Source organism: Sturnira hondurensis, unplaced genomic scaffold (assembly GCF_014824575.4).
Source record: "Sturnira hondurensis isolate 20B ecotype Veracruz unplaced genomic scaffold, ASM1482457v3 Scaffold0015056, whole genome shotgun sequence".
Lineage (NCBI taxonomy): Eukaryota > Metazoa > Chordata > Mammalia > Chiroptera > Phyllostomidae > Sturnira > Sturnira hondurensis.
The window spans coordinates 871609-894649 of NW_028087687.1; the positions used below are offsets into that span (position 1 = coordinate 871609).

Genomic DNA, 23041 nt, shown 5'->3' on the forward strand with positions numbered 1-23041 from the left:
ATAGGTTGCAAATTGGTGGCCTGAGAATACAATTTGACCTCCACGTATATTTTGTGGAGTCTCCAGTTTTAGCTGATATTGTGTCAGAAAATGTTCTAAATTGTTGTCAACATTAAAAAGCTAGAGATTCCTTATGAAGACCATTGGTGAGAGCCTGATTGCTGTTTTCTGCTTTAGAGAGAACCGTTCTTTTTCGCTCGCTATTGTGCACACCGCTATTGTTCTCTCCTGTGGCTCTCATTTTCACCACCTGAAAGGTCCCTCTAGTCGTTTGAATTTGTAACCCCCGACTTAGATCACGCCAGCAGATGAGGAGACACCCTTCTGTGGTGCAGATGTGGGGACCTTAGGCCTTGAAGAAAGTCAATGGGAAGAAAGCTAATTCAACATATCTGAACTCAAATATTTTTCTTTTCATCAAGAAATTCTTTGTAGATCACATGCTAGAATAACAATCTTCTACTTTGTTTGGAAATGCATTGTAGTTACATGGATTTTCATTTAAATAGCAATGGATGTATTAAACTATGCTGGAAGCTACTAAAACTCCTTCCTGAAGAACAAAGAATTCACTTTTCTGTGGAAACAACAGCCACTACTCACTGCCTACCAAACTGTGTGATAAGAAGCAGAAGACTTGGTGGCGATTAGAATGTTGCATCATAAAGCCACAAAAACTGCGAAGGAAGCACCACCTACAAATTTGGGACAGAGTGCCAGGAAAGATACGAGTGCATTTTGGAAAGCTAACAGCGTCACAGGATGCCACCATTTCACATTTATTTCCTGGGTCAAGGAGGGAAAGACCCTCAGCAAAACAAACTGTAGGTGCACAATGACACGGAGCCTCGGGGCAGCGCCGGGGGAGGAGGCGGACACAGCCACTTTAAAAGGCTTGATTTGGTTTTCTCCAGCCAGTGTCAGAAGCCGACCATCATTTGGTTGTTTCGAATAATTTCCAGTGGCTTTTGCCTGGTCCTGGTTGTTGCCTGTCTCATCTCAAGGTGTTTGCATCCTTCAGGGGAAGGCAATTACTTCCTCCGTGGCTCCTTGCCCTCGCCTGACTATGTAACCCTGGACCAAAAGCTGCAAAAGAGTGAGCTCGATTCTCTTCCCCAAGTCAGAAAACCCCTCTCCCCGTGCCCCCCAAATCAATGGAATGCACAGTTGATTTGAGTATTTTATTTATAAATGTACATTTGCTATAAAAGCTGTTGCATGTTAGGCAACTTTTTATTTTCTTACTATTTTTCAGAGGCATTTTAGAATAAATATTTTAAATGAAGGTTAGTGTGACTGATACAGAACACCGGCCCACCGGCCAGCTTTCAGGCGGACTCACGCAGGAGGTGGGTCGCTCCAGTTGATTAGGTCTTTGCTGTGTATCAATGACTATAATAGGTATTGCATTAATAACACTACATAGAAACAATGAGAAAACGTCATGAAAAGTTGCTAGTGAAAAACAGAGTTCCCCATTTACTTGTAAGAAAGAGAAGGAACTAGCTTTCGGAGTATGAGAAAAAATCAGACATACTTCCTCAGGAACAATAAATCATTCACTTGCTTCATCTTTTTTTTTTTTTAAGCAAACACATTTACATTGTAGCTCAACAGAGCAGAGCATTTTTTTTCCTGGGACCTCAAAGATTATTTGAAAAGAAATAGATCATACTCATTACGCTGCATTGGAAAAAACAAGATCTAGTCTGCCATGTAACAGACTCCAAATGAAATATAAATCAAATATAAATAGAAACAGTTGGCAATTAGAATTTAGAAAATGTTAGAGATTATTCTGTGCTGGTGACTATAGTTCATTATGGGTAAGCATTTCGCAGTTGGAGAATGCGCTTTATTTTTCTTGACTCAATTCTAGCTTCAATACATGTACAATGAGTCTCACTAAGAAATATGTATAAATGGGTTTGTGAAACCAGAAGAGAATGTGCAATATTCATATAATTCCTACATAACAGATGGAGTTCCACATGTAAAAAGTATTCTATAAAAATCGGTTATGAATGATCATATTGTACATGTTTTGTGCATTATTTCTGGTAAAGTACTCTGCTAATATCATGCAAAGTGTAAACATCACATTATCAAAATATTTAATAAAACATGCAGGTGGTTAACCAAAATATTGAACTTAACCTGTACATTTTCAAAACTTTTTCTTTTTAATTTTCCCCCTGTGAAACAGGGGGCACCTCCGTGAGAAGTCTTGGGAACTTGGAGGTGACTTCGTCTCTCTTCCATGTCCTGCATCCACAATCACTGTGCAACAGCTTTGCATTTTCTAAGGCACAATTTTTAACGAAGTGATGTGTCAATTTCAGTCTAACAACAGCTCATCCCAATGACAAAATCGTCAAAACACCTCCAGTGGCTGAGGAAAGTTCTGCACTTACATGGAACCCGCATGCAGAGAACTGTCTAGCATGGAAATAAATAATCGCTAGCCATACCCAATAAGACACAGAAAAAAATTATTGCTTACATAACAGAAAACCATCTACTTGATCTCCTTTTCTAACTACATTAACCTATTAGGAGGATCGCCATAGTCTACATTCACAAAGTGTCATCTTCACTTATTCGCCATCATTTTAAGGCAGAATAAATAGTTCTCCTTTCCCCAGCTTTAAAGAAACAGCCTGGAGATTTAAAACAAGATGCTTTTTAGTAACTTGACTCCTTTCTTGGCTAGCTGAAACTCACCACACAAGGCAAGAAATAACCAGCTCTCCATAAGAGTTCCTCTCTCAAAATCTCCATGAGCAAGGTCCAAAATTCTCGACAGGAAAGAGAGTCGGTGATGGGGGAGAATGAAGACGAGCAGATGTCCACTAGAGTGGGCAGCGTGCGTATGGCCGGTAGGTTCTTGCTGGTCACACCCCAGTGGCTTATCACATCATCTGTCATTTGGATTCTGTTAGGATGAACTTAATGTTTTTGTTTAGACACCTGTGTTTCAGGCCCCGACGGAGAACTTGCAGGCCAGGGTGAGCCAAGGTCCCACGTAATGGACTGATCTCGACGAGAGAGCTTCGAGTGTGTCTTATGCTGAGTCTTTTATTGAATGTGGAGTCTGAAGAGAAGCGAGCAACAAAGTCCTCAGGGCTAGCAATGGCCCACCACTCTTTTGAAGACCAAACTTCCTTATACATTTTGGTGATAACTTTGGAAATGATGACTAAAATATTTTCCTCCATTTTTTCCCTACCTTTGGGCAATGTCCAGAGCGTAAGTCTAGCTGTGATATTGCAAGGGTTCTCTTTGTTTGATGGGCCAGACTCGATCAATGGCATAACCTTCAAAGGATACAGAACCTCACACTAATGGTGCAATAATTTATTGGGATGACTTCTACCTCAAAAGGTAAGTAACACACACGTTTCAGGATTACAGTATATATTATCAGGTTAGTGTCTTTGCATTAAAAACAGATTATAACTCAGAGCTGTATGATGTGGTTTTTAGTTTCTGAAATACAGTAATTGTATGCTCCTGTCTGAAAAGACCGCGTGTCTCAAATTGGCATGTCTTGCACTTTCTGCAGCTCAATTTTGTAAACACAAAGTATTTAATTCCTAGAAAGACTAAAACAAAACAGGTTTATTGAATCATTTATCTCATTAAGTCCCAATAGAAGAGAATAACACATTTTAAACTGTAAGTCTGCCTGACCACACCAACACCTTCTTTTGGGCTAGTCAGAATCATTACAATTCAAGATTCTTTTGTATATACTGTGCAAATGCAAAAAAGAAAGAAAGAAAGAAAAGCAGGAGAAACACAAACAATGTGCTATAAAAGAACAGATACCATTTTTTAGAATGGCCTTTCAGAAATTAGGTGAATGCTGAGAAGCCCCTGAACTTGGAATTCTGTTAAACAATCGCCAGGAGACACTCTCAAGAAAGAAACGGTGAGTGGTCTGGAAGCCTGAAAGCCATGTCACAATGTCGTGGGCTGGCCAGCACCTGTGATGAAGAAATCAGAGCGACATTTGGTTGAAGTAGTCAATGCTTCTTACTTCAGATGTTTACAAACTTCCCAAATTAGTTATGACCACTGTCTCTTCCCTCTAAGGAGGGAAACTTGTCCCGCCCTACAACTCAACGTGTGGTGCCAAGAGACACAGTATTGGTATTAACTGGAACTTTTTAGAAATATGGACTTCTGAGCCATGTCCCAGAATTTGGCAAGGAGCCCAAGTGACCCCCATGCCCTGTAAAACTTGGTGGAAATCCTCTGGACTTCACCCTACACCAAATGATCTCCATCAAGTTTTCTACCTTGTCTTTTTGGCAAATAAAAAGAGAATATTCTCTCTCCTCTCAGTTTCTTTAGGTTTGGGATTCTCTAAGAAGAAATGCATTGCAATAGGAGGAATTAGACACACAATCTATAAACAGAATTGCCAGGTTTAGCAATTTCGAATGCAGAACACCCAATAAAATCTGAATTTCAGAGAAACAACAAAAACAATTTTCAGCATAAGTACCTACCCCATATGATAGTTGGGCTATAATAGTGCTAAATTGTAAACATACAATATTTGAAACACAGGCATACGAAAGAAATCATTGTTTATCTGACACTCGAACTTAACAGGGCAGAAAAGCACTGAGCCGGGCATCTCGCCTTTATCTGGCAACCCTACTGAGGAAGGGTGGTTCGGGTTCCCTACCTCCCCTGACACCCCCACCACGCTCCTGGTTTCAGGCACCAGAGCTCTAATGAGGCAGCAGCCACAGCGGGAAGGACCCCGGGGATTTTGCGTTAAGTGCACTTCGTGCGAGTGCGCGCGGAGCAGACACAAAGACACCGCCAGCCCACGCCCAGGCACAAATGGCACCAGTGGAACATGTGACGGCCTGATCTGTGACAGGCAATTTGTTTTGCACTTCCATCGCCATTTACATATGAACTTAAAAACTGTTTACACTGCTTTTAGGAATTGCATTTTAATATGCTGTTATGCTATTTTTCCTCTGCAAGAGAAAATTTTCATTTAAATGTGACTAGTTACTTGAGGAAAATAGGATTATATATTCAGGTTTTATTATTCCACAAAATGAAATTATTTTGTTTCACTTAGAATGCCTATGATGTAAACCACCCCTCAAATCCATCCATCTCTTCTCAACTCAGATCGAAATTGAATAAAAAAAAAAGGAAAATGAGTTTTTGCTAGTTCTTCCCATTCTGACTCTTTCACTGCATCTGGGGTACAGTCAACCAATCCCAGCGCGTTCACACTTCTCTAAGTGACTATTATCTCTTCTGCTTATTCATTCCTAACCAATTTTTTTTCTGACAACACCAAGAATAAAAATGAACAGTATTTTCAGATGTGCTGGTCATTCTCCTTGTCATGTCATTTTTTAAAGTTTAGCCTAAAATGACATTAACATTTACCTAGAAAACTAAATGTGAGAGAAAGGTTAGGACAATGTGGAAAAAATAACTGGAGTTAAGGTGGTCATTATTACCCAATTTTAAAACATATTATGAAGCTATAATAATTAAAACTGTTTGACATTAGCATAAACAAGTTAATAACACCTAAAATATCCAGAAATAGTCCCAAGTATATATACTTAGTTTATGAGAAAGCTGGCATTTCAAATTAGTGAGGAAAAAAGATTATTTATTAAGTTATATTCACACAATTGGTTAATTGGGGGGGAAGCAAGACATCTATCTAATTTCTATATTCCTCATGTCACAAATTTACATGTGAAAAAGAAAACAGAAAAACAATCCTAGGATAAATCTCAGCTAAACATATGACCTTGGAGTACTGAGAGTTTTTCTAGTAGAATGGGAAACACAGAATCCAAAAAAGAAAAATAAAAGACATGTTTAATTACTTAAATGAAAATCTTTTCTGTAGAAAAAAAATCACAATGTAGAAAAATGAATGACAACTATGACAAGCGGCAAATACAAAATAAAAGGGAAATTTCTTTAATTTATGAAAGACTCATATAAGTCAAGTGCCAGTAGAACAATGGGCAAAGGATAAAGAAGTACAGTTTTTAATAGAAAAAGCAATATAAATCGTGCATAAACATAAAAAGATGTTCAAACTCACTTGCAATTAAAGATTGTGCACTGGAGCATTTAAAAAATAGTATTACAAAGCTGGAAACACCTGAGGTGCCCATTCATGGAGTTTTAGTTTTAAAGTCCATATAGTGGGATTGTATTCGGCTATTAAAAAAACACTGACATCCTAGCTAGTGTGCTCAGTGGGTTGAGCGCTGGCCTGTGAACAAACCAAAGGGTCACTGGTTCGATTCCCAGTCAGGGCTCACGCCTGGGTTGCGAGCCAGGTCCCCAGTAGGAGGTGTGCGAGAGGCATCAACACATTGATGATGTTTCTCTCCCTCTCCTTCTCCTTCCCCTCCCCTCCTCTCTGTCTAAAAATAAATAAATAAAATCTTAAAAAGAACACTGACAAGGATGAGGAGAAAGAACATGTCAGATGGAAAAATTGCCAAGATATATGTTTAAGATAAAGGCAACAGCAACAAAGGCTAGGTAAGGGAAAACTGACTATGTGGTTAACTTTGTGAAATAAAACCAACACATGCATCTGTGTACATGCGCATCTGCACGCACAGGCATTCTGCCTCTCTCCCCAAGCAAGGATTAGACAGTGGCTGCAGTGCACACCTTTGGAAAGCTTTTTTAAAAAAAAAAACTTTTAATTTGGTATCTTTCTGGACATCCAACTTTTCTAACCTTATATTGCATGACTTCTACTTATTTATTCTTTTGAATGTCTATAGAGGTTATCTCAGCAGAGATAGAAGACTTTTTGCTTTCTCCTTAGGATCTTAGTATTTTTTTTAAAAAATCCTAGTAAAATATTGCATTAAAATATAAATTAAAGAAAATAATCCCATCTCTAGTCTACCTCCAAATCACTTTCTTATTTTTCATCTTATGAGGCCATTACTGAAACTCCACGGTTCTTGTCTTCAGATTTGGAACTAAAAGCAGGTAGTGCCCCTACGTTCATACACACAGGAAAAAAATTTCTGGCCTAGATCTGAAAGGCTAATTTCCAACAGAAATGACAATGAGTCATTCAACTTCTCAATTAGAATAAAAATCTGGATGAACACAGGTTACTGTCCCCCAGGGGTGGGTTCATGTTTGTTCTCTGCTGGCATCCTTGAAGCACTTTAAATTATGAAAGAAATTCAGATTCACAGAGCTCCTGAGGTCTGGGCCAACAGTCCTGCAACCTAACAGTGCCCTCTTCTGGTTCCAAGATTCACATTCAGTTGGACTGAGAAAAACTACACTTCATAGACAATTATAGAAAAAAATCACTCTAAAAACTGGGGGGAGAAGGGTTTAGTTCTCACTTCTAATGTATAAAGACAAAACAAACTAAAACTCGGTTAAAATATAATTGTTGTATATTCCACATGTATATATGTATTTGTATATGCATGGTATATATATGGTATTCTATTTACACCACATTTTATATATTTAATACATGGCATAAAATCACATTATACACTTATACCACATATAATATATACATGGCATAAATATGTAATGTGTTTATAGCATGTGTTTTATAGACTATATAAATATATGTAATATATAACATTATATGTTACATGTGTATATTATATATATAATAGCTAATATATATAAATATAAATAATATAACAATATAATATATAATATAAGTAGTCCAGTTTGATGGTACCAGCTCTAAGTGGGGACTGTTCTGACCGCAAGTCAAGAGTTTATCATAGATCAGAATCACCTGGGCTTGATTAAATTTTATTTCACATAATTTTATTAAAAATGTATATATTTATCAGAATATACTAAATCTATATCTATAAAAGAACTTAATTCCATTTTTTTTACTCTTAAAGTCTTTAGTCTTGTAGATTTAGAGATTCATGTTAAAACAGCTGTGAAAATATCACTGCATTTACTTGAAGAAATAAAACTCTTGAATTTCAAATACCATTTCTTCATTCCTTCCCTCCCCCCATTTTTTAAAGAAAGTTTCTGACTGAGGAATTTGGATAGAAGAGTATCTTGCCTAGGCCACCTACCAGAAGGACTCCATTTATGCTGCAAAGTGAGACAGGATGCAGAGGCTTAGCCTCTGCTCTTTATGCATTTTCTAAACAGAGGCTGGGCAACAGCGCCCCCTGGTGCCGCCAAAACCAAAATGAACCTTCTGTGGCAGGAGAGCCAGATACAAAGAGGTATGAGGGTAGGCTGCTCAAGGGAGCTTTCAGGCAGCATGTGATTTTAAAGCTCTGATTATATGATAAGGTATTTTGGACAAGGGCAGGGATTCACAAAGAAGCAGAACCCGTCTTTTAGACTCTCGAGAAACTTTCATTAAGGTGGGAGTAAAGATGTATGATGTCATGAAACCCGGCATGCTGAGCAGGAAGATACGGAGCAGCTGGGGCTTGATTTGATGAACAATGGAGAGCCATTCTTTACGCTTAACAACCCCATCGGCCAAATGCTGCCGGTCATCTAAAGATACACCTCCGCCAGTGACTACCAGGGTTTTACAGCGCTTCTATCTGCCTCCTGTCTCACCCAAGCGGCTATGGTGAGCTCAGGCGATGCCTCAAACTGGTGTGTGAATGAACTTCTAGATGAAAAGAAGTTGGCCACACCCAAGAAGGAACTTCCAATAACAAACAAGGGGTAAATAAAGTTATTTCATTATCACTTCCTCATGTAGATGCTAATAAATCCTTCCCTTGGGGTAGGAGTGTCAACCGATGGGCAGAAATCACCGACTTCCTCCAATGGTCCTATGAAAGGCATGAGATCGCACACACTCCTTTCAAGGAGTTCCAGCCCAGTACTCACTTCTGGATCGCATGTAGCAATCATTACAGTTTAGGAGACCGTTTCGAATCCTGACATCAGTCCCACTCACTGCGTCTCCGAGCTGTCCTTTACAAATTCCACACTAAAGGGGAGAAAGGACGGAAGTTATGAGGAGCATAAGGAATTTCTCTACAATGTGTAGTTACTGTTTCCATGAATAGCACAATCATCACTTAGAGAACCTCTACATTAGAGCATCTACTGTGTGTTAGATGCTGCCTGAAGAACTTACAGCGACAATATACTTTAGCATTTTATGGTGACTCCTTGCATTTTGCAGAGAAAGACTGTTTCAGAGAAGTTAGCTGAGCTGCCCAAGGTTGTAAAACTGGTGAGTGGTGTTGGGTTAATCCCAACGCCTGTGCGGTTAACCTCTATCACAAGCCATTTTCTGTCAATATGGAAAACCATTTTATTTTTTATTCTTATTTTTATTTTTTAAGGTTTTATTTATTTATCTTTAGAGGGGAAGGGTTAGGGAAAGAAATATCAATGTATGGTTGCTTCTTGTGTGTCCCCTGCTGGGACCTGGCCTGTAACCCAGGCATGTGCCCTGGCTGGGAATCGAACCATGATCCTCTGGTTTGCAGGCCTGTGATTTTTATTCTTATTTTTAATGACATTTATTGGGGTGACCTTGGTTAATAAAATTATGTAAGTTTCAAGTGTATTATCATATATATCATCTACAAATTGTATTGTGTGTTTACCACTCAAAGTCAAATCTCGTTCAGTCACCGTATATTTGAAACCTAAGTGCCATCTTAAACAGTTAAATGCTAGTGGTTTTAAATAAACACTCAGCCAACAGATTATCAATTAAAACTTGCCTGTGACTAATCGTTAAATGCTTTCCAGCATTTCTAAGCAACTCATCATTGCTAAGTTCAGGTCAGAATTCCTAGGCATTAGCTAGCTGTCCACCCTATCTTTCTACATTAAAGGCAGTGGCACCCAGAGTAACAAATCCGATGAGAATGGAACTCCTTTCAGCCAAGTCAGCTTGTGTTCAGGATACTGTGGGACATACTGCGCTGGGGGTGCCAGAGAACGAGCTAGTGGGGTTGGTTCTGATGCCAGCCTTTTGCCGGTATATCAGGGCTCAGTTCAGGAGTTGAGGGTGGGCCCTCTACTCCTGCCCTAAAGAGGGCTTCAAGGTCACCTGGGACAGAGGGAGGCTTCCTCCCAACTATGTTACAAGGTGCATCTACATCACAAAGGAGGGGATAAACCCTGGAGGTGACATATCTTAAAGCATCAGGTCAGTTCTAGGGAGTGAATGATTAGAGAGAACCAAGGCCTTGGCAGCTTAGAAGGCAAGTCTTCTATCCCATGAGAATCAGCAAGGATTCTTTGCCACCTTGATTATTTTGAATTCTGGTAAAGTTTTGGAGAACAAACTATGGTGTTGGAACATATTGTCTTGGCAGAATCATGAAATTTTTTAAAGTACATTCCTTAAGCCTCAAAATACTCCTGGATGATTTAAGACATGCATTATCTTCATTAATTTCCCAATGAGAACATTGATAAATTGATTTCATGAAGTCTCCATACTGTGTTTTGTCCATGATAAGCTTTGCTACCCAGTGATTGCTGATACTATTAAATGAATACTTTTGGGAACACTTCACTTACTTTCCCTTAGTTTATAGGTAAACTGGGAGTTATTTTAAACCTATGCAAGTGTACTTTATAGCTGAGGAGACTACCAATAAGAAAGAGAACAAAATTCAAGAAAGATACTTGAGTGAAAGAAATGACTCTTACTCACAGCTAGAGGGTTTAGTTTAAAAAATTATACATTAATCTGAAACATGTCCATGAGCCAAAAAAAGAGTTGGGAAATGCTGAAAGAGGCTAACTTATAAACTTTATAATAAATCAGCTGTAACTGGTTAGCTTACCTATGTATGAGCAGGAAATCTGGGACTAGAATCTAGGCCTCCTTATTTTCAGTTTATTCATTAATTTGTTCATCTAAAAATGTTTATGGATACCTACCATCTGCCAGGTGTGGAAGAAATTGCGGGGAGCCAGACAGACATGGTTCCTGCCCTTATGGAGGTGATAGTTTATATCAGAGGAGTTATCATCATAATGAAACAATTCAATAGTGAGTGGCATGAGCCATGAAAGGCTCTAGGAGGACCTATCACGAAGGCAAATGGCTTGGTCTGGGTGAATAGGGCAGCTTCTCAGAGGAGGTGCTATTCGGTTTGGGATTACAGACACTGATTCGGAGACCTGCAGCTTTGCAACTAGCTCTAACCACACTTAAGTGACAGAAAAATCTTCAACATTAAGTCACAAGAGTTTGAGACACAGCAAAGATATTACATGCCAAATAAATCCACATAACCCTAAAAGGAGTCTCATTGTCTTCCCAGGGTAGCATTCTGTTTCCTGCTACCGTTGACACTCTCTGCTTTAGCAACGAAACCTGTTTTGTGAAGGTACATTGCACAAACCTGTTTTGCTTCTTCCTAACCTGACATCCCAGAGGGATGCGTGATCGCAGTTTCATTGTGAAGGATGAATTCCACACACACTTCTGTGGGGGGACCTCACGAACAAAGGCCATCGTGATTTCCAGGAGGTATTTCCCAGTGCAGAACGATGGCAAACGACATTAGGACATTGTACTCAGAAGAGAGATGAATACATACCCTAAAGCACTGGATGTGAAAATAGAGATTGAGGGTCTCGATGATCATCGCGGCTCCTTTCCCCAGAGGAAGTCCACAGGAAGAGCACAGCTTCTTCCCACTTATAGACCTGCGTTTAAAGCCATAGATAATAATGAGGCGTTCCATTTAGAATAGTTGGTTAAATACATACACATGTAGCCTCATGCAAAAAAAATGAAAACATGGATTTTAAAAATGTTTCTATCATGAGTAAAATGACAGCTACTGAACCGATGAGCAGAAATGAAGCATTAAACATAATTTGCACACAAGTGTTAGACTAAATGCAAGAGGCCTCCACTGTGGTATAGAACTTGGCGTGCATGTGTACGTGTGTCTGTGTTATTTGTTATAAGAGTTTGTGCTGTGGTTTATTCAACCACAGTAATCAAATGCATTGAAATGATGCAATGCATTTATCATATGTTTTTAGAAGTCCTAAAAGATAGTGAAGTTTAGCTTTACTGAGGTTTCCAAGTTACTTTACAATTTTCTGTAATTGATTCATTGGCCCACTAGGGAATTTCTTTTACCTATTTAGAAAAAGAATCTTTTCTGTTTAAAAATAGAGAGGTCATTATGATACAGTCCAACAGGTTCCAGGTAGACATGGGATCTAATCCCTGCTTTGCCACCAAGTTCTGTGTCCGGCGTAAAGAACTCACTTTGGGTTTCCCTTCCGCCTTCTGAATGACAGGGCTGGACTAGCCAATCTCTATTGCCTTTTCCAGGGCGGACACTCTGTGACTCTATAAAGTGGGCGTCCGACACCCTCTCTGAGCTGTAAGCCCCTCGGACACAGGCTGCATGTATCCCCTCTCTGTTCCTGGAGGCCCCTGGCACGGTGCCCACCGAGGGACTAGCACTGGACCCAGCAGACCGACACCAACACGAGAGGGCTGTCCACGAAGGCAGCCTTCCCACAACTCACATCAGACTGCGCTGATGCCTGTTGTCTCTTGGAAAATTACTCAAGAAATGGGAAAATATGCAATATCATTCAGAAGCCAATGGGGTAGAGAAGGACAGCAGAAACAGAAAGAAAGACAAAAGGAAAGGGGAAGAGTTGCCCTAAGCAAACCCTATTTCTTAGGATTTCCCTCTTATCCAGTAGTTAAAACGAAATGTCTAAATCAAAGAAAACCTTGGAGTACTCAGTAATTGGTCTCTCCAGTGAATGGGAATTTGGGCAGCTTTTAAGAATATCATGGGGCCCAATTAATGTCCAGAAGCAATTCTCAGAGAGCTTGAGCAGGGGAAAGGAAGGAGGCGGTTTTGTTGCTCAGCCCCCGCCTGGTTCTCTGTTAAGAGCCATCAGCCTGGAAGGACCGAGCCATCTTGGAAGGAAAGGCGCCGGCTGAGGAGCCCGGCAATTGTCTGGTGGATTTTATTATTAGATTGCAGATTCCACACAATATAATTAAAGGCCTAGGGCCACAGCCGTGCCAACGTCACACACTTGGCTTGTAGGCTGCAGACAGATGGGGAATGTGTTCTTTCCTCCTGCCTGTGTGTATGTTGAAAGAGACATGATGGACAAGCCCCTCAAAATCATTTGGCAAGCACTAATCCAGTTAAAATTATGCTTGGCAGGCTCTCTTCAAAACAGAGCCACCCCAGAAAGGCTTGCTGACCTCTTGTACCTGTTTGGTGACTGGCCAGGAGGGGTGGGAGGACAGGGGGACAAATGTCCTGCCTGGAAGTTCTCTCGAGGGCTTTTCCTGTAACATGGTAAAGGAGCCAAAAATTATGACAAGGAAAGAGAAGCCCAATTCTACAAGAAATGACATTTTAGATAAGAAAATAAAAAACTTCCTTGATGAACAAATATAAGACCACAGAGCATCCTAGAGGCAATTTTTCTATAAAGGACAAAAAACAGTAATTCTATCCAGCCAAGATTGTACATGTGTTGTCCACACAGGATCAAAACCAGGCTGGCACCATTGAACAGAAAAGAGAATATTTTTCTCATTTTCATTTTTGCCAGGTTCTTGGCTGATTTAAAATTGCATGCTGAGTTAGATATAAAAATTATAGACTGGGTGGGGGTGGGGGGAGATGAGTAGGCATATAGGGAAAAACTTGTACAGAGAGCCCAGAGATAAAGGACGGGAAAAAAGGAGGTATTTTTCAGTGAAATGGCTTCCACCCCCGTCAATAAACTCATTCTGAGAACATGTGATTTTGGGGGGTTGTGTTCAAAACATTCAATGACCACTGTGCAATGCACAGCTCCAAAGCACAATGGTCCCAGCCGGAAGCCACTGGGGTGGTTTTATAGGGGATGTTGGTTGCATAAGCCCTGCCTGTGACTAAGCTGTCGGTTCCAGAATCTTTCTTATCAAAGTCGTTTTCATTTGTAAAGAAAGGGACAGAACTCAGGGAAAAAAGCAAAGGTAAGAGAAATGCCAACACAAGAGTGAACAGTGCATCTGTCTTGTGACTGCTTTCAGAATAACTCCCTGAGCCCCTGCCCATTCCAAATTTCCCTCTCAGGCAGAGCTTGTTTTCTCCAAAATGTCACATTTTCATGTAATATGCTAAAATATAAATAACATTGCCAAAAAAGGTCAAAAATCACTTCCACGTGATTTCAGCAATTTTATTGATTCTGTGTGTCACCTGGGCAAACAGAAACCAAGTTGGGTAGACGTGAGGGAAAAGGGGGAAATGGTTCTAAGACCGCACTTTACAAAATGTGACGGGGTAAAAAGATGAACTTATAAAACAAGCTATTATCATCATCCTCACCATCATTGTCATTGTCTCTACCAACACCTGTACTATAGAATTCTTATTATTTCCCAGGTACGAAGCCTCATAGGTAGGTATTATTATTATTTCCACTTTATACCTGAGGAAACTGAAGCAGAGAAAGATTAATTAGCTTGCTCAAAGCCCTGTGCAGGCAAGTGACTGAATCAAAACTTGAATCCAGGTGGCCTGGCTCCAGGTGGAACGACTGAAGAATAACGAATGTTATGTTTTTTAAATGGATTACAAGGAACGTCTAGTTCAAATATGATCTTATTGTGGAACTGTGGGTTCACTTTGAATTCCTCCACCACTTAACCAGTCAAGTAGTCTGAATAAATTATTTAATTTCCCTGAGCCTCAATTTGCTCACCTGAAAAATGAGAACAGTAACCCAGTTGAAATTATTGGGAGGTTTAGTGAGTTGATTTATGAAAAGAAGAGAAGAGATAGGTAAGTCCTTCAACACAGTGCCTGTCTATTGAAATGTTTCAAAAGTGTTAGGAACTATTATTGTTATAAAAAGATACAAGTCTCTTTTTTTCTTGATTTGTCATTTATTAAATTAATTAATTAATTAATTCTTGTTCAAGTACAGTTTTCTGTCTTATATTCCCAGCCCTGCCCCCCAGTGCTCCCCACCTCCCTCTCATTTCCGCCCCCCACCTTAGTTATTGTCCATCTGTCCTTTATACTTGTTCATGTGAGTCCTTCCCCTTTTCCCCTATGATTCTCTCCCCTCTCTCCTCTGGACCCTGTCAGCCTGTTCCATATTTCAGTGTCTTTGGTCATATTTTGCTTGCTTGTTTGTTTTGTTGTTCAGATTCCTGTTAACGGTGATATCATTTGGTATTTGTCTTTCTTTTTCTTAAGATTTTATTTATTTATCTTTAGAGGGGAAGGGAAGGAGAGAGGGAGAGAAATATCAATGTATGGTTGCCTCTCATGTATCCCCCGCTGGGAACTGACCTGCAACCCAGGCATGTGCCCTGACTGGGAGTCGAACCGTGGTTCTTTGGTTTGCAGGCCTGCACTCAATCCACTGAGCTGCACCAGCCAGGGCAGAAGATACAAGTCTTATAAAATTAGAATACAGCCTGGGGTAGCTACTTAGAGAATGATAATGAGAGAAAACCATTTTTCCTTGAAAAAACATTTGTCAATAGATTCTGAGACAATGTCATTCACTTAAATAAATAAATTTCTAATACAGCATGCCTTCAAATTCTTTCCAATGTTTAATTTATGGGTTAACAACATTGCTTTGCCTCTCTCAAATTGATAAATTCAGATTATATAATTACTTGCCTGGAGACTGTCCTAAATTTCCATAAGTATTTCTTACCTTGTCAATGAGATTCAATGAAGGGAAGGCACAAAATGCTGCTAACATCTTGCTATCACATGCTTTTTCATTTTCCCCCTTCTTAGCCATTACATTTTTAAAAAGATTTTATTTATTTAATTTTGGAGAGAGAAGGGAAGAATTACGAGAGGGACAGAAACATTAATGTAAGAGAAAAACATCAGTTGATCGCCTCTTGTCCGCGCCCCCACCAGGGACTGAACCCGCAACCTGGGTATGTGCCCTGACCAGGAATCAAACTGGCCACCTTTCGCTTTGCAGGACGATGCTCCAACCAACTGAGCCGCACAGGGCAGTGAATACATTAAAAAAAGAAAGAAAGAAATTCCATGTCCATCTTTGGTTACTCACTTCCGCCTTTCATTCGGTGACTCAATCTGATGGTTAATGCTTTTATCCAATGGGAGGGTTTTAGGCTTCACATCTTCTGAAGTGTTCATTGGTGGGTTTGATACCTGCTGATTCCGGGATGGATCTGAGGCCAGATAAGGAACATACATTCAGTGCCCAGTAACATCACCTTTGCTTAACAAGACACCCTTCTGTCAAGTGCTAATGCCTGCTGAGGTCTCAAGGTGGGACTGAGGTCTCCAGGACTCCCTGGGGGGTCTGGGTACTTGGTGGTAGGAACGGATTCCTGGTGCTATTTCACATAAGCTAGAAGAGAAGCTTGCAGCCAGTGGAAATCATGTGTGTCTGGACAATAAGAGGGGCCACCTTACAAGAATTTTGACATAAGAGTTCGTCTTTTCCATCCTTACCCTGAGCTAGCTGTGGGTTCATGCCACAGTGTGGGGCCCCAGCTTCTGGAATCAGCTGGTCATCCTGATGGGTTCCTTTCGATACAGGGTTCTCCGAGTCAGTCAAGGCCCCCTGAGTAAAGCTGTTAAAATAAATAAATATATTTCAGAACAGAGATGAAAGCAACTGAACTAAAATTATTGATCCTATTCCTTAGGGTATGGAAGTACGAATTTCAATATGAAAAAAATAAATGGGGCGAACTACATGCTTATTTATCCTTTTTATTTTAAACTAGGTTTAAACACTCTGAACCGCTGCTCATTTTTATTATCCAATAGTTTAACAAGCTTGAGAAACCATCATTTCTGATGTCTTTCACACCTCCCTGTCCACACAGCAATTCATTCTACTCATTTCAAGGGATGCCCGAGCTAACTGCTGTCCTCTCCCAGATTTTCACAGGAGGACTTACTGGGGAAATCATTTGGGCTCGTGGGACTTTGGCAGCCCGTGGAAATCTACCAGCCTTTCAGTAGCTTCTGTGTGCCAAGCTACAAAGACAAGCGCAAGACATTTTTTTTTTAAAGTTTCTGGTGACAACCGGAATGTCTGGAGAACTGGCAAAAATGCACATGAAATGCTCATCAGTGGTACTCAAACATGTCTGATGGGTGGCTTTCGTTTCATAAAACTGGGAAGTCCCTTTAAACAGTGTTCACTGGAAACAGGCATGCTCTTCCAAGGGCTCTGAAGACTCTGGACATGGCTCCAAGCCCCTATACCCCATGACTCAACCAGTCTTCGAGCTGTTGAGCAGAGGAGGATTCACAGAGCAAACCCCACCAGAAGAGCTCAGCTCTCGGCCAACCCTTCACCTGGCCAATCTTTGAAAATCAGGTCCTCCTGAGGATAGCTTGTGTGTTGTATAAGCACGCACATTTATCAATATCTGCCTGGAATCTCAGAGTCCCGGAGGCAAACATCTGTCTCATAAAGAAGGTGCTGGCGGCAGAGCCTCCTGGGTTTCTGAGTCCCGTCTAGGTTAGGTGTGGGGTGGCCATGATAAACTCTCGATAGCCCCTAGCTACAGCCATATTCCGTCCTGTCTGAGCTAGCTCTGAATGTGGCAGGGACTTCTGGGGGCCCTGTTCTGACATCCCAGGGGATGGACTGGACCCCATGGGTGGAGTGATTCCCCACAACCAATCAATTTGTTGGTTATTCTTTATATTATCACACAAGAGTAAATGTGGCTTTTCATGGCTCAGAGGACACTGATGAAGTTTGGGCCCACAGTAGAATCACTAGGGATGGGACCCCAGCACATCATTCCAACCTCTGTGCCTCCAACTCATTAACCACTTCAGGTGAGTGAGGTTTAGATTTGGGGCTCTGAATTGATCCCATGCTCCTTTTCTGATCTCTACTGTCTCCCCTGATTTAAAACAGGTTTTGCCTATTTAAAAATAAGGCTATTTATATTCAACAGCACAGAGACACTGACTTCAGAATTATTAGAATGCATTCAGGCAATATGTAATGTATTACTGGAATGATCACTTCAAGGCCGAATGTGATCTGCATCAGCAATGAGGACTCCTCCCGGGAGAGAATAGGCAGAGCCCAGTCCTGCACATTGAGATGGACAGCCTGGTGTGGCCCATACCTGCCCTTTTCCTCCAGTGCCTCGCTGTTGCTAGTCTTCAGCAATAAGTCATGGATGTCCCCCTGGAATGGTTTCTTCTGTCTTGTGTCTTGTTCTCTTTCACGACAGTTTTCCTGGTCCATCTTATTCTAATGCGGCAAACAAGGATACTCTTAAATATAATCTTTAAACCCTCTGGATAACACTTATCTCTGGCTATGGGATAACTGAAGCTTTTTTTTTCAATGACACTGTCTACAATTTAAAGAGCAGTTGTTCAAATTAGCTGAATAGTAACTGAGTTCTAAGGATTTAAAATAAACATGTAATCGGGATTTCTCTCAAAAGTTATCACAAAAGGGAGTTGGTTAGAAAACCCACCTTTCAAAATTGAACAGTCATAGAACTGCTCATTTCAGGACAAATGGCTTTCTAGTACCCACTGGTTGTCTTTTTAAATGCAGATTATGGGCTACCCAGGGTTTGGTATGACTTCTGTCCACTACCTTTGTGACCACATTTGGCAGATATGGGGGTAGACCAGCCCTTCTGGGTTCTCTACAGCCATGGAAGATACATGTAAACCTCACGGGGAATCTTAAGGGTGGGCTAGAAGCAACTAGAATGGAGGCTGGTGGAGAGCCCACTGTTGGCCTCCTGCTGCTGCCATCCAGTGCAAAGGGACGTGTGTCACAGCAGAGAGGAATGCTCGCCTGTTAAGCGAATGAATGATGAGCTTACTGCTGGAAGAGGTATATTCCAGCACGTGGCTCACAAATCAGGACCTCGCCAGCCAGTGCAGAGAGGCTTGGTTGCTGGCCCACGGGGGCAGATCTGGCCTCAGTAATGACTGTACTGCTCCCTGAGAAAGGACTCTAGGATGTGGCCATGGCAGTGACAATACCAAGGGGTACAACAGCCATGTGGTGGCTGACATGATTCTAGGGAAATAGCCAGTCCTGGATTTAAACTTGTGGAAAACTTGGCCCTGTGGGTTGGTACTTCTCTTTACCAAAATGCTTTGAATCGACGGCCTTACCACTGTTCCGCTGCCTTCCGTGGTGGAGGAGGATGTAGACAGCTGGTCTGCAGAAGTTGAAGAAATGGTAAACGGGACCACAGTGTCTTCAATTATTTTGCGCTCCTAAGAGGAAGAGTGGGAATTAATGAAAGGGGAAAAAAATCAAACATTGCATTTGTCAAGAGAAAGATTTCATTAAGGAACTGTAGAAAAAAGACATCAGGATTATATACAAACAAGCAGGGCATTAAAAAAAGGTCTTATTTTCTAAATGCACGTAAATCTGATAATACTCTCTATGGATAATGATTTTCAAATTAGCATTTGATTTAGTAGAAAAACAAAGTCTTCACAAATTAATTAGTCAGTGAGATTCAAGAAGCCTTATTAGCAATGCTACAGGGATTGGATTATGTACAAAAATTATTGTTGAAGATAAAATTCACAATAATATTAATCATAAATATATTTTAGATAATATACATAAAATTTAGCTCCCCTCAACTTCTCTAGTGTGGTCTGGTTTGTTCATCTAAAAAAGTGAAACATACGAAACCAGATATTCCTCCCCACCATTCCTTATCACCGTATTCACTATATGGCACTAAATCTCTTAATATTTTTAGTAGCACATAGTGATTGCAATGGTATGGATTCACTTGGCCTTGATGTCACAATTATCGTCATAAAACTAATCCATTACCACATGTGCTTTCTCAAACACACTGCAAATAAAGTGATGCTTTCATGTCATCTCTCTGATAGGTTAAGAATCTGCCTCTCTGACTAGAGATCAAATATAATTATATTGTCTCTTGACCATAGGGGACCAGTTTGTCTTGGTCTGGCAAACGTGAGTCAGCTCTGTATGGAAAACCTACAGAAGCGAAGTGGTGGGCAGGAGCCAGACCTTCAAACCGAGTTTTCCCAGGGGAATCAAGCCTAGAAAATCACACAGACTGTTATGGCTTGCTCTTGCTAAAACTCCATCACCCTGGTCGAAAATAACAACTGTGTATTGTCTATCCTCAAGGGAACTTCCACAGCCTGTGGGAATTTGCCCAAGGACAGAGCGAATCAGCTCGCTGCCTTTCCCTTTCGCATGTTACTTAATTTCCTTGATTGTACCTAAAATGTAAAGAATAATATTCTGTATAATAAATAATAAATCCTTCTTTGATGTAAGACCCGAGAAAAATAATAAAAGCCTGTCTAGGCAAGGGTCGGGGCGCTCTCCTCTTTTGAGAGTGGTCGAGACACCCAGAGGTGCTTTCCCCTTAAGAGTAGCCATGCTGTCCCCTTTTGCTCCACAGGATTGCTGTCCCCTGTGCCTTTATTCTTGTCATCAGTCACAACAGGTGTACTCAGCTGTCCAGAGTCTGCCACCCTTGACCATGACACAAAACACTCTATCACAAACTAAACTGAGGAGACTTGTGATGTTTTGGTACCTACCAGACATGACCCCTTTGAAGAGGCTGATAGGCTCTGATGTGAGTAAGGAGACTTGGACACAGCCACAGGCACACACATACCAAAGACACGAAAATTATGGATTGACTTTGAGGAAACAGGACCACAAGGTCAGATTGCTCCTTGGAAACTTCCTACCTCCTCGTAGTATCTGCGTTCTTCCTCTTCCACTTCCTTCTGGGCCTTTTCCCACTCTTCTTTCAGCTTGTCCTGCTCCTTCTGGTACCTCTCCTGTTACAGAATTTCCAGAGACTGTGCTGAACTGAGCATGGCACGCCTCATTGGGGCTTTTACCGGCTCTAAACCGCCACCTATCACATGTTGTGAGACCACCCCCTTGTCGTAGCATTCTGAATCTACTCTCTTCATGCAGCACAAGGCAAGTACTATTTTATGGTGCTTGAACATGTTGGGGACCTAAAAATCCGAAGGAGAACAGTGCACAGTGGGGCCAAAAAAAGCGGAGGTTTACAGTTGTTCGTATGGAAAATAATGCAATAATTCATAAATAATATAAGAATAAACTGTTTTGCGTACACACAACTATACACCTACTTTTGCCTCACCCTGTCTTTTCTGCTGTTGTTTTATAGGGTCGTTGTTCAGACAGACGAGTAGGTAGTGCTTACAGAAAGAGGAAAAGAGTGAAAGATTCTGAAATCTTCCTTCACGTGGGTTTTGTCCTAGGAGATGAGCTAAACCAATAGTTTGCTTTTCACTGGGCCTTTCAGAGATGCGTTTTGCCGTTCTGTTAATAGAAATATGTTTGCTGCTGGGAGCATTTAATAAAAGATTTTTAAAAAGCCCAATCTTGCAGAAAGGTCCAAAGTGGACAAGATGATAATTAGCTGAGTAGCTGAATTACTCTTTGCTTGTAGTCATTCTCCCAAAATGGAATCTCCCCAGCTTTAAGTAACTTCTGAATTAAGAGTAGCCTTTTAAACAGTCCATTAGAAGGCTTCAATCCCAGAAGTGCCATTACTGTTTCCAGAAATAATACAACACTAGTCACCACTTCAGGGGGAAAAGAATAAAATACTCTGAATAAGAACAGCTTTCAAAATGTGACTGGAGTTCCTGACAGCTGACTAGAAGAAATGAATAAGTGGAGATTAAAATTTATGCCTAAAATGAGAACTGACACTCCTGGATGCCTTGGGAATGGCATCCCTGACGTGACAGAGACAGAGGGGTCACCAAAGTGCATGACACACAGTCAGCTATTTTAGGCTGATTATTGTCAACCCTCTCTCTGAGGCTAAAACAGGTCTGTGCTGTTTTGTTTTGTTTTTTTTAATCTTCCTGGGTGGCACTGAGGTCTCCTCCGGGTCTCTCCTGCTATGTCATTATCTTAGGGGCAAAAGGGCTTTCTTGGGATTTGTTGAGAGCCTGGTTTCTTATGAATGTTCTGGCAAAATCATGGCTGTTCAACTCACTCCAGACTTTTCTTTCCAGCTGAGAATTTTGTTATCATAACCTAGTATTGTAGAGAGGGACTTCAGGGGCTTTTCAAGTAGAGAAAATGAATGTCAAAACTTCACAAAAGCTTAAAACCAGGCATAGCATTTTAGGTTTATTGGTTCGAGAAGCTCACGTCACGTGCTCCTGTCAGCAAGATGTGCTGAGAAAGGTCACGTGGGGAGTGAAAGATGTGCGTCTGCACCCCTCCCTTCTTCCCCACAAACACCTTTCCCACACGGGGCAACAATTCGGCGGGACAGGGACAAGACATAAGCCTGCATCGGTAACTGTGGTCACCTCTCAGAGTGTAACAGACAGAGTGTCATCATGGAAAGCACACTTGCTGATGTCTTTACTCTGTGCCACTTTTGACTCCTGGCTGTTCACCACTTTGCTGGAAATAGGCGTCTGGTTTTGAGACCAGCAGATGGCCAGGGCTGGTCTGGGGTCTCCTGAAGGACACAAAAATCCCAACAGCTCCTGGATTTTGTTGAATCTGGTCCTTACTAATGTTTTGATATTGACAATTTCCCTCTATGCAATTTTGAAGTGTCAAATTTAACCGGCAGACCTAAAGCCACACTACATATGGTTAGCTGTCCAAACTGACCCCTGCAACCTGCCCCTGGGGATTAAGTCAAAAGGATTAGAACAAAAAGATTTTCTTTTAGAGTAAAATAAACTTACATTAAGCTTTGCTTTCAACACAGAAGCAGAAACCCATCAAAATTAATGAGATTTAAACTTCTTATTTATGATTATTTTGGCAAAGGTACTATTGGGGGTATAGCGGCAAAAATCTGAGGGTTTTTTAAAGACTTTATTTACTTTTAGAGAGAGGAGAAGGGAGGGAGAAAGAGAGGAAGAGAAACATGGATGTGAGAAAGAAACACCAATTGGTTGCCTCTCGCACACAGTCCAGGCTGCCCTGACCGGGGGCCTGAATTATGATGCAGGCGTGTGCCCTG

At 41.0% G+C, this 23041-nt stretch overlaps 1 protein-coding gene across 18 annotated transcripts in view; it reads right to left on the reverse strand.

The window, feature by feature from the left end:
- Nucleotides 1-1167: 1167 nt before the first annotated feature.
- Nucleotides 1168-23041, reverse strand: part of LIMCH1 (LIM and calponin homology domains 1) — a 325311-nt gene continuing 303437 nt past the window's right edge. For 9 of the 18 annotated variants that reach the window (XM_037064247.1, XM_037064252.1, XM_037064248.1 and 6 more), the window contains 8 exons: nt 20751-20843; nt 19158-19262; nt 18140-18267; nt 16491-16612; nt 16081-16204; nt 11586-11694; nt 8896-8998; nt 1168-3989 (listed from right to left, as the gene is read on the reverse strand). In XM_037064247.1, the coding sequence (XP_036920142.1) occupies nt 3964-3989; nt 8896-8998; nt 11586-11694; nt 16081-16204; nt 16491-16612; nt 18140-18267; nt 19158-19262; nt 20751-20843 (810 nt within the window). In that variant the 3' untranslated portion in view covers nt 1168-3963. Of the gene's footprint in view, nt 3990-8895; nt 8999-11585; nt 11695-13240; nt 13328-16080; nt 16205-16490; nt 16613-18139; nt 18268-19157; nt 19263-20750; nt 20844-23041 lie in introns of all 18 variants that reach the window. The other 9 variants (XM_037064259.1, XM_037064250.1, XM_037064245.1 and 6 more) reach the window with 2 other exon arrangements.